This window comes from Ictidomys tridecemlineatus, chromosome 5 (genome assembly GCF_052094955.1).
Source record: "Ictidomys tridecemlineatus isolate mIctTri1 chromosome 5, mIctTri1.hap1, whole genome shotgun sequence".
Taxonomy (NCBI): domain Eukaryota; kingdom Metazoa; phylum Chordata; class Mammalia; order Rodentia; family Sciuridae; genus Ictidomys; species Ictidomys tridecemlineatus.
The window spans coordinates 175,427,721-175,441,303 of NC_135481.1; the positions used below are offsets into that span (position 1 = coordinate 175,427,721).

At 47.9% G+C, this 13,583-nt stretch overlaps 1 protein-coding gene and 1 pseudogene across 1 annotated transcript; both read left to right on the forward strand.

Annotated features, from left to right (window-relative positions):
* The window catches only part of LOC144377681 (myeloid leukemia factor 2 pseudogene), a 1,482-nt pseudogene extending 674 nt beyond the window's left edge, over positions 1-808 (forward strand).
* Positions 809-5,241: 4,433 nt separating this feature from the next.
* Positions 5,242-12,507, forward strand: Defb123 (defensin beta 123). Its single transcript, XM_005320650.3, has 2 exons — positions 5,242-5,511; positions 12,159-12,507. Exons 1-2 carry the CDS (start codon positions 5,454-5,456, stop codon positions 12,302-12,304), a joined length of 204 nt encoding a protein of 67 aa, XP_005320707.1. The 5' UTR covers positions 5,242-5,453; the 3' UTR covers positions 12,305-12,507.
* The last annotated feature ends 1,076 nt before the right edge of the window (positions 12,508-13,583 follow it).

Consider the following 13,583-nt stretch of genomic DNA (forward strand, 5'->3'; position numbering starts at 1 on the left):
CGAAACTGGCCGATTGGGCCGCTGAGCCCGAGTCGGGGACCGTGCAGAGCCCCCTGAAGCTGAGATCAAGATTTTCGGTTTCATGAGGGACATGGAGCCTGAGGATCCCATGTTCTTGATGGACCCCTTTGCTATTCACCATCAGCATATGAGCCGCATGTTGTCAGGTGGCTTTGGCCATAGCCCCTTCCTTAGCATCACAGATGGCAACATGCCAGGGACCAGGCCGCCAGCCGCAGGATGCAGGCTGGGGCTGTCTTCCCCTTCGGGTGCTGGGAATGTCGGGTGGCTTCAGGGACATGTTTGGGATGATGAATGACATGATTGGGAATATGGAGCATATGACAGCTGGGGGCAATTGCCAGACCTTTTCATCCTGTGCTGTCATCTCCTACTCCAATACTGGTGATGGTGCCCCCAAGGTCTATCAGGAGACATCAGAGATGCGCTCAGCACCAGGCGGGATCCTGGAGATAGGGAGGACTGTCCGCCACTCAGACAGTGGACTAGAGCAGAGGTCCATTGGGCATCACATCCGAGACAGGGCTCACATCCTCCAGCGATCCCGAAATCACCGCACAGGAGACCAGGAGGAACGGCAGGACTAGATCAACCTGGACGAGAGGGAGGCAGCAGCATTGGATGATGAGTGGCGAGAGACATCCAGTCTCCGGCAGCAGCGCCCTCTGGAATTTCGAAGGCAGGAGGCATCTGTGAGTGGGGGTCGGAGGGCCGAGGGGCCTCCCCGCCTGGCCGTCCAGGGACCTGAGGACTCCCCCTCCCGACATCCCGCCACTATGACTGGTGAAGGCCCTAAGTCCTCAGCCTTTCATGAACAGGCGAGAGGCTCAGAAATCATCCCCTGAAAAAACTTTTTCCTGTCCAACTCCCACCCCCAATTTAATATTAAATTAAAAGGCAATCTGGCCCCCACCTCTCCCTGGGGGTCTCAGGGAGAACCTTACACTGCCCTCCGTACTTACATTTTCTGTCTTTAATCCGCTTACCCCAATGACTCCACTTGTCCTATTATCCACTAACTTGCTTGTTCATTTTGCTACTCCATCTTCAAACCTCCTTTTCTCCGTTGTACCCCTACCATGTGCAGAAGGGGTGAGCTCTGGGTCTAGAGGCCTCCTCCATCCCTTAGCTACCCTGGATCTTTGCCCACCTGTTCCTCAGAGCACTTACTACAGGAGTCACAGTCCTGTCCTTCTCCCCACGCTCCTATCCTCACACATCACAAAAAACGTCCCCAAGCCCTCTTTGCCTTTATTTTTTGATTTGGGCAACTTGTAACTAGGTGTTTATGGAATAAAGGAGAATGAGAAAAAAAAGATGAAAGCAGAACATGGAAAAGAAGGAGCAATAGATAGCTTAGAAGATAAATTTGTTGAAAATTCCTCATAAACTAAAGGGGAAAAGAGGACAATGGAATAAAAATCAGGAGGAAAAAAGTTGAAAAAAAATAGAGACTTTTTATCCAGTGCATGAGGCCCAACACCCGAAGAATAAGAATTGTAGAAATTGCGGGCAGGGGATATAGCTCAGCAGCAGAGTGCTTTCCTCACACATGCGAGGCACTGGGCTCCATCTTCAGCACCACATAAAGATAAATAAAAACACTGTGTCCGTCTACAGCTGAAAATAATAAATAAAAATAAATTTTAAAAAAGAATTCTAGAAATTGACAATAGAAAAACAAAATGAGGGGAAAGAGATGATAATGAGTGGAAATAATCCAGAGGAATACTTCAGGTAAAGGAATCTCAAACACCATGCCCTCAGGTAGGAGAGAGTTTAGTGTGTTCCGTTGAAATAAAGCAAGCTGGCACGGCTGAGGAGTGGTGGGTGGGTGAGGAGAAATAGGTATGAGTCAAGGTCAGAGAGATGTTCCAACCAGATGAGGGAAGCCAGGGAGAAGAGTTGGAATTTCACCATAAGTGCAAAAGGTAGCCATCAGATAAATCAGATATATATATATATATATATATATATATATTTTTTTTTTTTTTTTGGTACCAGGGATTAAACCCAAAAGTGCTTAACCACTGAGCCACATCCCCAGCTATGTTTATTTTTTTTTTATTTTGAGACAGGGTCTTGCTAAGTTGCTTAGGACCTCACTAACTTGCTGAGGCTGGCCTCAAACTTGCAGTCCTTCTTCTTCAGCCTCCCAAGCCACTGGGGAGACATGTGCCACTGTACCCAGCTCATTCAGATTTCTAAAAAATAAGTCCAGTGGAAAATGGAGAGTCCAAAAGCAAGATGAGAAGCCCTACCTGAATCTTTTGAGCTGAGAGCAAAGGAGGTCCAGCACCCTAAAGGAAAATCCAGGACTGCCACTAGAAAAAAGGAAACAACTGCCAATCATGTGGAGGCTGCTACCCGGTTGTAGAAGCAAGGCTGCTGGGTTGTAGGGCATCTCTATTTTCAAGATTCAGGTATTGGCAACACCCTCCACCACCCCCCCCCCCCCCGCCCCGCTTGCATTTCCAAGATCAAGGTACTGCTTTTTCCCATAGCCTACATATTCTAGCCCATTTGATTGACAAAAGATACCTCACTGTCTTTCAAATTTATTCTTCTTTGATTCCTGATCAAGCTGAGAAACTGGCCTTCTAACTCTCCATGAATAAGCTGCGATGTTGAGACACGCACAGGACAGGGAACAAGGGGGCTTGGAGAGGAGGTAGAGTGGGACCCTGTCCTGACATGACACCTATTACGGGTGCTCGGGAGAATAAAAAAGGCTTCAAAGGCAAAGTTAGTGCATTGAAAACGCAAGGAGCTGGCCCACACTGTGTCACCAGAGCCACACAGCATATCCAGGAGCTGGAGTCAAGGGCTGAGAGCTGTGACCTAGGTGTTTCAGAGACTCTGTGGCTGAAGAGGGGAGCCCAGAGAACCCAGGGGTGAAAATACAGACACCCTGCCTTATTTTGGCGGCCTGGATTCTTGCATCCTTTCCCCTCTGTGTCTTTTCATCACCTAAAGAGACACATAAGTTGGCAGATGCGTGGATCCCCACCGCCCAGGTGCTCCGAGTACTTGATTGAAGAGAGTGAGACCCAGAAAACAGTGATTCTCCCAAGGTCACATAGAAAGTGAGTAGCAGAGTCAAAACTTGTCCCTGACTCATCCCAGCTCCTCCTCCCTGTCCCTGGATACAGAAATCCTCCATGAGCTGGGCACTGAGCAGTGAGGGTGTCTTCTCTCGGGGAGAAGAGAATCCAACAGGTTCAATCTCCCTAAGAGAGCATGGCCCTCCAGCCCCGACTGCAGTATTATTTTGTGGAATTCTACATTTTTCAACTTCCTTCCCCAGATGGAATCAATGAGGGTTTGTGGCCAACTTTTCTTTTTGCCAACTTTTCTTTTCTTTTTTTTTTTTTTTAAGAGAGAGGGAGAGAGGGAGGGGGAGAGAGAGAGAAATTTTTAATATTTATTTTTTTAGTTTTCGGCGGACACAGCATCTTTGTTGGTATGTGGTGCTGAGGATCGAACCCGGGCCGCACGCATGCCAGGCGAGCGCGCTACCGCTTGAGCCACATCCCCAGCCCCCAACTTTTCTTTTTGCAATTCACGAGATCTTAATCAGAAATGAAGCCGTGGTCGCCATGCTCTAAGGTTGGCACTGGATGGAGGTGGTTAGGGACAGACGCGGGGTATCTGGGAGCTGGGGTGATCCTCACTAGTCCCTGACCCACGACAGCTCTCCTCCCCAGCTGCCAGGCCTCCTGATCAAAAGGACCCCCAGGGGATGATATTGGTCAAATCATATTGTTCCATTGTGTGCACGTACAAACCTGGGGCAGCAAATCCACCATTATGCACAACTATAATGCATCAATTTAAAAAATATGGGGAGGAGGCGGGCGGGGCTGGGGCTCAGCGGTAGAGCACTCACCTAGCATGTGTGAGGCACTGGGTTCCATCCTCAGCACCACATACAAATAAAGAGATAAAGTAAAGATATTGTGTCCACCTTTAAAAATATACACATAGGGACAAATGACCCCAGGGTCCAGGTTCACCCCTGAACATTTTTCTATGAATTTAACAGTAGCCTCAAAGGGCCAGAAATCGTCTACAAACTTGCACATCAGCTCCTTTATCGGTCCCACTTCAAATGCAGATGTGTTTTGTGTCCTTGGCCCATTTGCCTGTGTGAGGTTGGTTGGTGACTGTTCTCTGATCCTTTTCAAATCTTTGCCTTCACAGCTCCTCCCACGAGGAGCTATTTTTTTTTTTACAATAAATTCCTTATTCTATAAAACTAATAGTGGTTCTGCTTATCCAGTGGAGCCTTAACTAATGCACGTTTGAACAATGAGGGTCCTTAACAGAAACGAACTTTATCTTATCAACCCTATGTAAGTTTTCACTCTCGTAGTTTTGGTTTGGCTTGGGTTTTTGGTTTTCTTTGTTTTATTTTTTTGTTTGATTTGGGGTTTTTGTTGTTGTTGTTGTTGTTGTTGTTGTTGTTGTTTGGTTTTCTTTGGATTGAAGAGGGCGTAACTACTGAGCTATATCTCTAGCCCTTTTTATTTTTTATTTTGAGGCAGGGTCTCCCAAAGTTGGGGAGGCTAGCCTCCTGCCTCAGCCTCCCCAGCCACAGGATTACAGGCACTTCCCATGGTCCCCAACCACACTCGACCTCTGTATCAGGCAGGGTCCAGGCAGGAAAGAGAAGGCACATAAATAGTTGAAACCCAAGATTTTAGTAGAGGCAACGGTTACAACTTGATTGCTGAAAGTTTGCAAGAACAAAAACAGGACCCCCAGGCGACACATTAGTAACTACAAGATGCAGCCCCTCCCACCCAAAAGCTAGGGGACCAGAGGAAACCCCGTGAGTTTTCACACCCTGGATCCAGAGGAGGCAGCCCGAATCGCGGGTTCTTGGGTCTCTGCGGAAAGCGCAGGACCTGGCGCCCAAAGGACGGCCTTGGCAGTGGGCGCCCGGCTCGGTGGGCAGGGGCGGTGCTCGGAGCCTCCCCTCTCACTGCCGTAGTCCTCTCCCTCTTCGCCGCAGCTGTGTCTGTTCCGCACTCTCCTCAGCCTGGAGCCCCCTTCCGGCTCGCGGCTGTAGCTGGGGCGTTTACTCTTGGTCCCCAGCTCCGGGCGCCCCGCTCCCAGTCTTCCCGGACCCTCCGGAGTCTGGTTCGTGGCGCCCCCTCGTGGTCACTGGGTGCCGCGCTTTCGAGCTGGGCGCTGTCCGCATCCTTGACCTTGGCCGAGCACCCTGCTGTCAGAAAGACACAGGGAGGCTTATCGGCAGGGATGTGTGACCCACACTGTGGACTTTGGGCGTGGGACTGTCCCCATGGGCATCTGAGTTCCGGGCGATCAGAGGGAGTGTTGGCCAGAGCCAGGGCAGTCCCCCAGCCCCCATTAGCTTTGCCACGGCTCTGCCCTGCTAGCTGCTCTGCCTCGAGCCGGCTCCAACCATGAAGCTCCTATCGCTGACTTTGGTGGCTCTGCTGCTCTTGTCCCAGCTCACTCCAGGTAACCTGGACCCCTTATGGGGAGGGGCAGGATGGAGAGACTGAGGTCCGGCCTCAAGGGCAGGGAGGACTGACTCCCTGGGCCAGCAAGGGGCCACCATTCAGGGCCGTGCAGAGGAGGTCACTGGCCAGCACCAGGTTGCAGATCCCAGGTACCAACTGCAACATCCAGAGTTTCTCCCCAGTCACTCCACCCTCCCTTCCTCTGCTCAGCTCCAGGAGCCTATGCAGGTGGCCTGGCACGTGAGGAAGAGTGGGACAGGTGGATAGGAGAAGCCAGGAGGAGGACAGGGCAATAGCAGAACCTTTACAAAAATAGTCCCCAGGAGAGATCTCAGCTGCCTTAATGGGAGAGAAAAGCTTATATTCCCTTTGCTGTCTCTGCACCGACTCTTGTGCTGGGAGCCAGGACCACAGAGATACATGACATGGCCCTGGGGAGACGGCTAAACAGCCCTGTCCACCCAGGCGGTGACAGGGGGAAGCAGGGGACTAGGTACACCTGGGAGGGGCCAGCCCAGGCAGAGGGCAGCACAGTCCTGGAGGGATTCCCGGTCCTGAGAATTGAGAAGAAAAGAGAAAGGGAAGGAGAAGAGGTAGGAGAAGAGGTAGAGCAGGCAGGGTGGTCTAGGCAGAGGTCAGCTTGCTCTAGGGTGCAGGTGTGGGAGAGAGCACGGTGCCTTCAGGGAACTGTCCCAACTGTAGGTTGGATGGGGGAAAGCTGAAAATGTGTCCACAGTCCAGATCTCAGCCTCCAGTGCCAGGTGAGGCTGTGGGAAGACTTAGCCAGAAAAGGGCCCTGGTCAGGTCTGCCCACCCCAACCTAGCACCAGCCACCTGCCAGCTCCTGCTCATCTGGCAGAAGCTTCTGCCCTCCCCCAAGGTCCACACTTACCATTCCAGAGTCCGAATGTGAGAAATCCCTAAGCAAGTTCACCTAGGTCCTTGCATCTGTCTGTGGCCGAAACACCACCCAGAACCCAGGTGAGAGCCCACCGTGCTGTGTTCTAACTCTGTGGCTCCCAAAGCCCCTCAGATGCTCACAGGGTCAGTCTCCTCACTTCTCCCAAGGTCTGACAGCATCGTGGGTGCACAGTGATAGCAGGTTCAAGGAACAACAATGAACACATTGAAATTTTTCTTGGGGGAGAAAAAAAAAAAGCAGTTTCTTTATTTTCTGTGACTTATCTGAAAGTTCCCAGGAACTTCTGTTCTGATAATGGAGGAGTCAGTGGGAGGAAGGAGCAGGAGAGATTGCACAGGGGCTTTTAAACTCAGCAGCTACATGTTTGTCTTTTCTTCTTTTAAAAAATGTATTCATTTAGCCGAGTGCAGTGGTGCACACCTTTAATCCCAATGGCTTAAGAGGCTGAGGCAGGAGGATCGTGAGTTCACAGCCAGCCTCAGCAATGGCGAGGCACTAAGCAATTCAGTGAGACCCTGTCTCTAAATAAAATACAAAATAGGGCTGGGGATGGGGCTCAGTGGCTGAGTGCCCCTGAGTTCAATATCAAAAAAAAAATTATTTCCTCTCTCTCTCTCTCTCTCTCTCTCTCTCTCTCTCTCTCTCTCTCTCTCTCTCTCTCTCTCTCTTCCCAGTACTAGGGATTGATCCCCAGGCCTCACTCATGCTAAGCAAGTGTTCTACCACCGTGCAACGCCCCCCCCAGCCCTTGCTATTTTTCACTTTGAGTTAGGGTCTGCTAAGTTGCGCACGCTGTCTTTGAACTTGTGATCCTCCTGCCTCAGGCTTCCAGTAGCTGGGCTTACAGATTTGTGCCACCATGCTTGGCTTCAGTCTCTTGAATTTGGTCTTTTGGCATGTCTTCTTTCTTATGCCCCATCTTCCCCTTCCCAGGATTCCATCTGGGTTTAGGAGGAAATGACTGGATGTGTCATCAATGAATTAATGAGTTGGTTCATTCAGTAAATACAGTTGAATGGATTTCATGTGTCAGACTCTGTGATAGGTTCTAGAGTGACCAAAACAGAACAAAGCAAGATGAGCAAAACCTATGTCCTCTTTGACCTTACATTCTACTGGCCCAATGAATTTTTTAGAATAATAAGTGAAATTTGTAGTATGTCAGGTGATGAGTTCAATGAGTAGAATAGGTAGGAAAGGGGACAGCAAATACCAGGAGGTGGATTTGCCATGTTTAAGGGAGTGCTCGTGGCATGACTCTATGACCTTAGGGAGCACAAGGAGTAAGTGATGAGGAAGAACACATAGGCTTCAGGGAATAGCAGGTGCAAAGGCCCTGGGGCAGGAGCAGGAGGTGGTAATTAAGGCCCTGTGCCTGATCCTCACTGACTTCTGGGATAGCTGTCACTGGGTGTGGTCAGTGAGTGTTCTAGTACTTGCTACCAGATCCCCTGGCTGGTGAAATCCCCTGGCCTTGTGAGGGATTGGTCCCCCTTGATTTGACCCTTCATTTCAATCAATTCTTCCATGTGGTTTCCAGATTAAGGCTATTCCCACCTTCTCTTCCTGCCTTCCTCATTGGAGTCTGCCCTTGGCAGGTCCCTCTGGATCTCAACTCTCGTCACCTCTTTCCCTGTCTTCACCAGAGACAAGAGAATTTGCAGACTTTCCAGATCCATTTGATTCGACAGGGGAGCAGAGGGAAACATTTGGTAGCATCTCTCAGCCATTTCAAACCCCCCTTCAGGCGGTCCCATGCCACGCTGTGTCCTCGCAGCTGACAGAAATTTCTCTAAATCGCTGGCACTGTCCCTGAGCTATGCTCTGACCGCAGGGAGTGCGCCCCTGCCCTGGCGATCTCTCCAGAGCATCCTGCGTGTTTATAGCCACAGATCCTCTTGCCCTGCCTTTCCCCACGACTTCTCTCCGCTTCCCAGGGTCAGGTCAGCCCGCGGGCTGCAGCGGTGGAGCAGCACAAGACCTCTGTGTGCAGCTTGTCCCCACCGGGCTGGCAGAGGGAGATTGAGCTCTACCAGGGCCCTCAGGCCTGCTGCTGCGGCTACAGGAAGTGGGTCGAGACTGCCCAGTGCCCTGGAAACAATTGCAAGTGTTTTCCTTCCACTTCCTGTGGGCGAGATGGGACGTTGGGAGGAAGCTCCCTCAGCCTGACCCTTGACCCTGGAGCACCCAGTTCTTGCTTCTTAACTTGAACCACACTCACCTCCCTTCCCCCCTTCCCCTCACTGGACCAGAAGTTCTCTGAGGGTCGGTGTCTAACTCAGGGATAGTTGTACCTGCTCCCTGAAGTCCTCTTGGTCTATATCTGTGGCTATTTTCCTGGGATAGGCTTCTGGAAAGGAAGTTGCAAGGTAAAGATCATTCCTATTTTTAAAATGTGTAGATTCTTGCTAAATAACCTCCAAAGAGGCTAAAACAAAAAGCCTGAGTATCTTTCCTCTCTCCCTGACCAATAGCTCATCCTAACACTCAAGTTAAAAACCAAGATGCTGCTGTTGAAATTATGGTTTTTCCTTATCTTCTTTGTAAAATAAAACACAGAATCCCAGATATTGAAAAATCCCATAAAGCAAATGAGTGACTTAGTAAATGTGATCAGGTGCTCGTCCTATAACCGTCTCACCCAACGAAGACAGAACTGGGTTTGGCGTCAGACTAAGGGGAAGGGCTGAGTCTGACTCCAGGCAAAGCCAAACCTCAGCACAATGTGGACAGGGATTCACAGCAGGCCTCAGGCTGAGACATGGCTTCAGGACCCCCCATTTCCATGGAAAGTACAAAACTAAGAAATAGGTGGAATTTTGCATCCCCAAATTCCTTATCTGACAACTTTGTACCTGACAGAAATCCAGGGTACTTTTCAGATAGGAACCAGAAAGACCTGGTTCCTAGGGGAAGAATGATAATGATTTCAGTACAAAGTTCCCAATACTGGTGACTTGAGAAAAGAGGAATTCTCAGTGTTTTATCCTTTTATTAATGAATGGAAGCGATTTCGTGGTGTAACAAAATATTCTAGGCCCATCTTGTACAATTTCTGCACCAGATCTTGAGCGAGCTCTAAGGTTTGTAATAGCCAATTTTATCCTTGCCTGGTCTGCCTCGGAGTAGTAATTCCAGGGGTGTGGAGCCTTCAAAGAGCCCATTTCCATGTCCGCCCCCCGGCCTTTGTGCTTTTGCTTTACATTTCACTTCTATACCTGCTATAACCCCACAATGCATTGCTCTCATTTTGCTTTAAACGATCATCTTTTTCTTCCCAGTGCTGGGATTGAACCCAGGGCCTCGCACATATGAAGCAAATGGTCTTCCACTGTATCTCCAGCCCTAAGCAATTATATGTTTAAATGAGGACAAATGTGGTTCACTTTTGCCCACATATTTATCAATTCTGGCTCTCTTTACTCCTTTATGTAGACATCTAATCTTCCATCTGATATAATTTTTCTCCTGCCTGAATAACTTCTTTTAACACTTCTTGTAGTGACAGCTTTCAGTGATAACATTTCTCAGCTAAAGTTGTAGCTCCCCATTTTTAGAGGACTTATGCTGTGTAAAGAATTCTGGGTTGAGTCAGGCATGGTAGCAGACACCTGTAATCCCAAAGACTCAGGAGGCTAAGGAAGGAGGATCACAAGTTGGAGGCCAGCCTCAACAATTTAGTGAGGCTCTAAGCAACTTAGTGAGACCCTGTCCCAAAATAAAAAATAAAATAAAAAGGGCTGGGAATGTGACTCAGTGGTAAAGGCCCTCCGGGCTCAATCACCTGAAAGATTGGAAGAAAGGAAGAAAAGAAGGAAGGGAGGGAGGGAGGAAGGGAGGAAGGAAGGAAGGAAGGAAGGAAGGAAGGAAGGAAGGAAGGAAGGAAGGAAGGAAGGAAGGAAGGAAGGAAGGAAGGAAGGAGCTGGATTGGATTGAAAACCCAGGGGCACACTCCACTCAGATACACCCCAACCCTTTTTGCTTTTATTTTGAGACAGTCTCCTTAAGTTGCTAGGGTCTTGCTAAATTGCCAATGTTGGCCTTGAACTTGTGATCCTCCCACCTCAGCCTCCAAAGTCACTAGGCTTATAGGTGTGCCCCCCCCCACACACACACACCTGGCCTGGGTTGAATTTGTTTCCTTTCGTTACTTTAAAAGCCTCTCTCTTTTGTCTTCTGAGAGTGTGCAGTTTTTGATGGACTTCTGTTATTATCATCATTTTCCTTGTGTATTTCATGTGTCCTGTGGCCCTCTCAGATTTTTTTTCTTTAGCATGATTTTAGGATTTGCTATGACATGCCTCTGCCTGCTTCTCTTCAGGTTTTATTCTGCTTGGAATTCACTGAGGCTCTTGCTTCTGTGCATTGACTGTTGTAAACTTCTTTGCCATTTGCCACAGTCCCCCTGCAGCAAAATAACGGGGGTGATGAATAACTTGTGTAATAACAGCAGGAGTAGGAGCCGTTTATTGTAGGGCAACAGAGGTATTTATACATTTTGCACAGCTTATCTTAATTAGCATAAACTCGATACATCAGTCAACCAATAAGGAATCTCCACACTTAATGGCTCGCTTTTGTTACTTCTCAAACCACTCCCTCTGGCATTTTGCCAGGCACCATCCAGACTTGTTTAGGAACTCTAACATTTCTCTGGCAAAATGCCAGGTGCCATCCTGACTTGTTGACAGACTCTAACAGCCATTATTCCTTCAAGTGCTGTTTTGTTCTCTCCCTTCTCTTCTCCTCTGGGGCTCCGGCTGGAGGTAGGCTAATCTGCTCATTACATCTGCGCTCTCTCTCCCTCCCTCTCCGCCCTGGCTCCCCCTCCGTGTTTCATGTTGGTAGTTTTTGTTGCTATGTCTTCACCTTCATCCATCTTTCCTTCTTGAGTCTAATCTGCCCTTAATCTCACAAAATGAGCTCTTTGTTCACTAATGTTTCATTGCAAGAATTTCTGTATGGATATTTTTACACCTTTATTTCTTCTCATCATGCCCATGTTCTCCCTGTACCTTTTTTAGCCTGTGGAGCATATTTAAAATGTCCATCTGCTAGTTTCATCATCTTTGTTATTTCTGGATCAGTGGATTGATTTTCTCCTGGTTATGGGTCATATTTTCCTGACTTTGTTGTTGTTGTTGTTGTTGTTGTTGTTTTGCCTGGAAACTCTGCTGGAGGCTCTATACCCTGTCAAATTCACAGTCTTGGTTGCTGTATTTAGTTATATTCCTTTAAAGAGTGCTGGATCATGTTCTGCCGTGCACTTAGGTCTCTAGTAATCAGATGGACAATCTTAGAACTGACTGTTAAGCTTTTTCAGGGACCTCCTTTGGCCTAGGGCTAATTTGGCAAAACCCTCTGGGCCTTTCCCCTCAGGGAGGTGGGCACATAGAACATTCCCAGACCCTCAAAGTCACGGGGATTGTTCTCCTACTTCCTTTCGTGGCTCTTTCACTGGCCTTTGGTAGTTTCTTCAAACCTGATAACTACTCCCAAGACTGGGGGCTCCCCCACGCTCCTGCTCACCCCTCCTCTCTTTCTCTCTCTCTCTCTCTCTCTCTTTCCCTCCTCTCTAATCCCATGCCCCACAGATTCCAGTGGAGTTAACCTCCTTGAACTTGAGTTTCTGTTCCTCTATTACTCCACCCTGGTGAGACCACGAGGGATTCCCTTTCCTCACCCTAAAACCCAAAACTCCTCCCCTCTCTCCTGCGTTTCAGGTGACGCCTTGAGGTGCTGGAACCTTCATGGCAAATGCCGCCAGAGGTGCTCCAGGAAGGAGAAGGTCTATGTTTACTGCACAAACGGCAAAATGTGCTGTGTGAAGCCCAAGTTCCAGCCCAAGAACAAGCCATGGCTGCTGTGAGTGCCCTGCAGCCTGGAGCCAGGAAAAGGCCCATGAAGTCACCCTAGATTTGAGCCGGGGGGGATTCTTGAGCCCTTTGTCAATAAACATCTGTGGCTGACCCCCGTGTTCGCCTGTTGGTGTACCCCAGGACCCGCAGGAGAGCCCCGCACAGGTGGTTCGAGAAGTCAAAACTACTTTCATAACACGACACTCACTCTCTCACCAAAGCTCGGTGGAATTTTCTGGAATCTACAAGATAGGGTGGCATAATTGTTCTGGCAGCTAACAAAAGATGTATTTGGGTGCTCTTCTAGAATTTTCTAAGGTAGAAAGCTTAAGATAGAAGGATGTTTCTTTTCAGAAATTAACTCAGTACTAATTCTGTTCTCACACTGTCCTTGGTTGCATTTTTTCATCCCGGTACCCTCATCCTTGTATAGTGAATCATTAGTTTGAAATCTCAAAACTTTCATTGAACAAAAAATAAGTACACTTTATGTTCTTGGTTTGCTGAAGCATATTAACAACCAGATTCAACCGCCTAAAGAAGGAGAATGTTCTCCCTGAGGGAAAAATAATATTTATTCTAGTCCCTAACTAGAAAAGATAAATAATATCTATTCTAGTTCTTTTAAATACAATTTCTGGCATCCGTACAATTTAAAATTATAAGACATTCACAGAAGCAGAAAAAAATATGACCCACAATCAAAAATAAAAATAATCAAATAGAAGCAGACTCAAAAACAGTACATTAACAACTTTAAAATAGCTATCATAAATATACTAAAGAATTCAGAAGAAAAGATTATTTTTAAAAAGATGATAGGGACAGGCACAGAGGCACATGCCTGTAATCCCGGTGGCTTGGGACACTGAGGCAGGAAGATTGTAAGTTCAAAAGCAGCTTCAGCAAAAGTGAGGCACTAAGCAACTCTGTGAGACTTGTCTCTAAATGAAATGCAAAATAGGGTTGGGGATGTGGCATCAAAATAAATAAGAAAGATGATAGGATGGAAAATTAAAACTAATATATAAGAAGGTATCTGTTTTCTACTGCCATATCACAAAGCCATTCTAAAATTTAGTAGATTAAAATACAACTTTTTATTATTTCTCACAGTTCTGTGGGTTGAATGAATGTTTCTTCTGATTTTCTCACATGGGGTCACTCATGTGACTACTACATCTCTCTCCACCAGGCCTCTCCATCTCAAGGAAGTTACTTTGCCTTCTTATGCAGAGGCTAGTTCCAAGAGGGGAAGGCCCAATACACAGCATCTGTCAATCTTCTGTT

What these genes read in the sequence shown, in the direction of transcription:
- Defb123 (XM_005320650.3), top strand. Translation starts at nt 5,454, where the DNA reads ATGAAGCTCCTATCGCTGACTTTGGTGGCTCTGCTGCTCTTGTCCCAG. An exon ending in CTTGTCCCAGCTCACTCCAG is followed by an intron (nt 5,512 to 12,158) that starts GTAACCTGGACC and finishes CCTGCGTTTCAG; the next exon opens with GTGACGCCTTGAGGTGCTGG.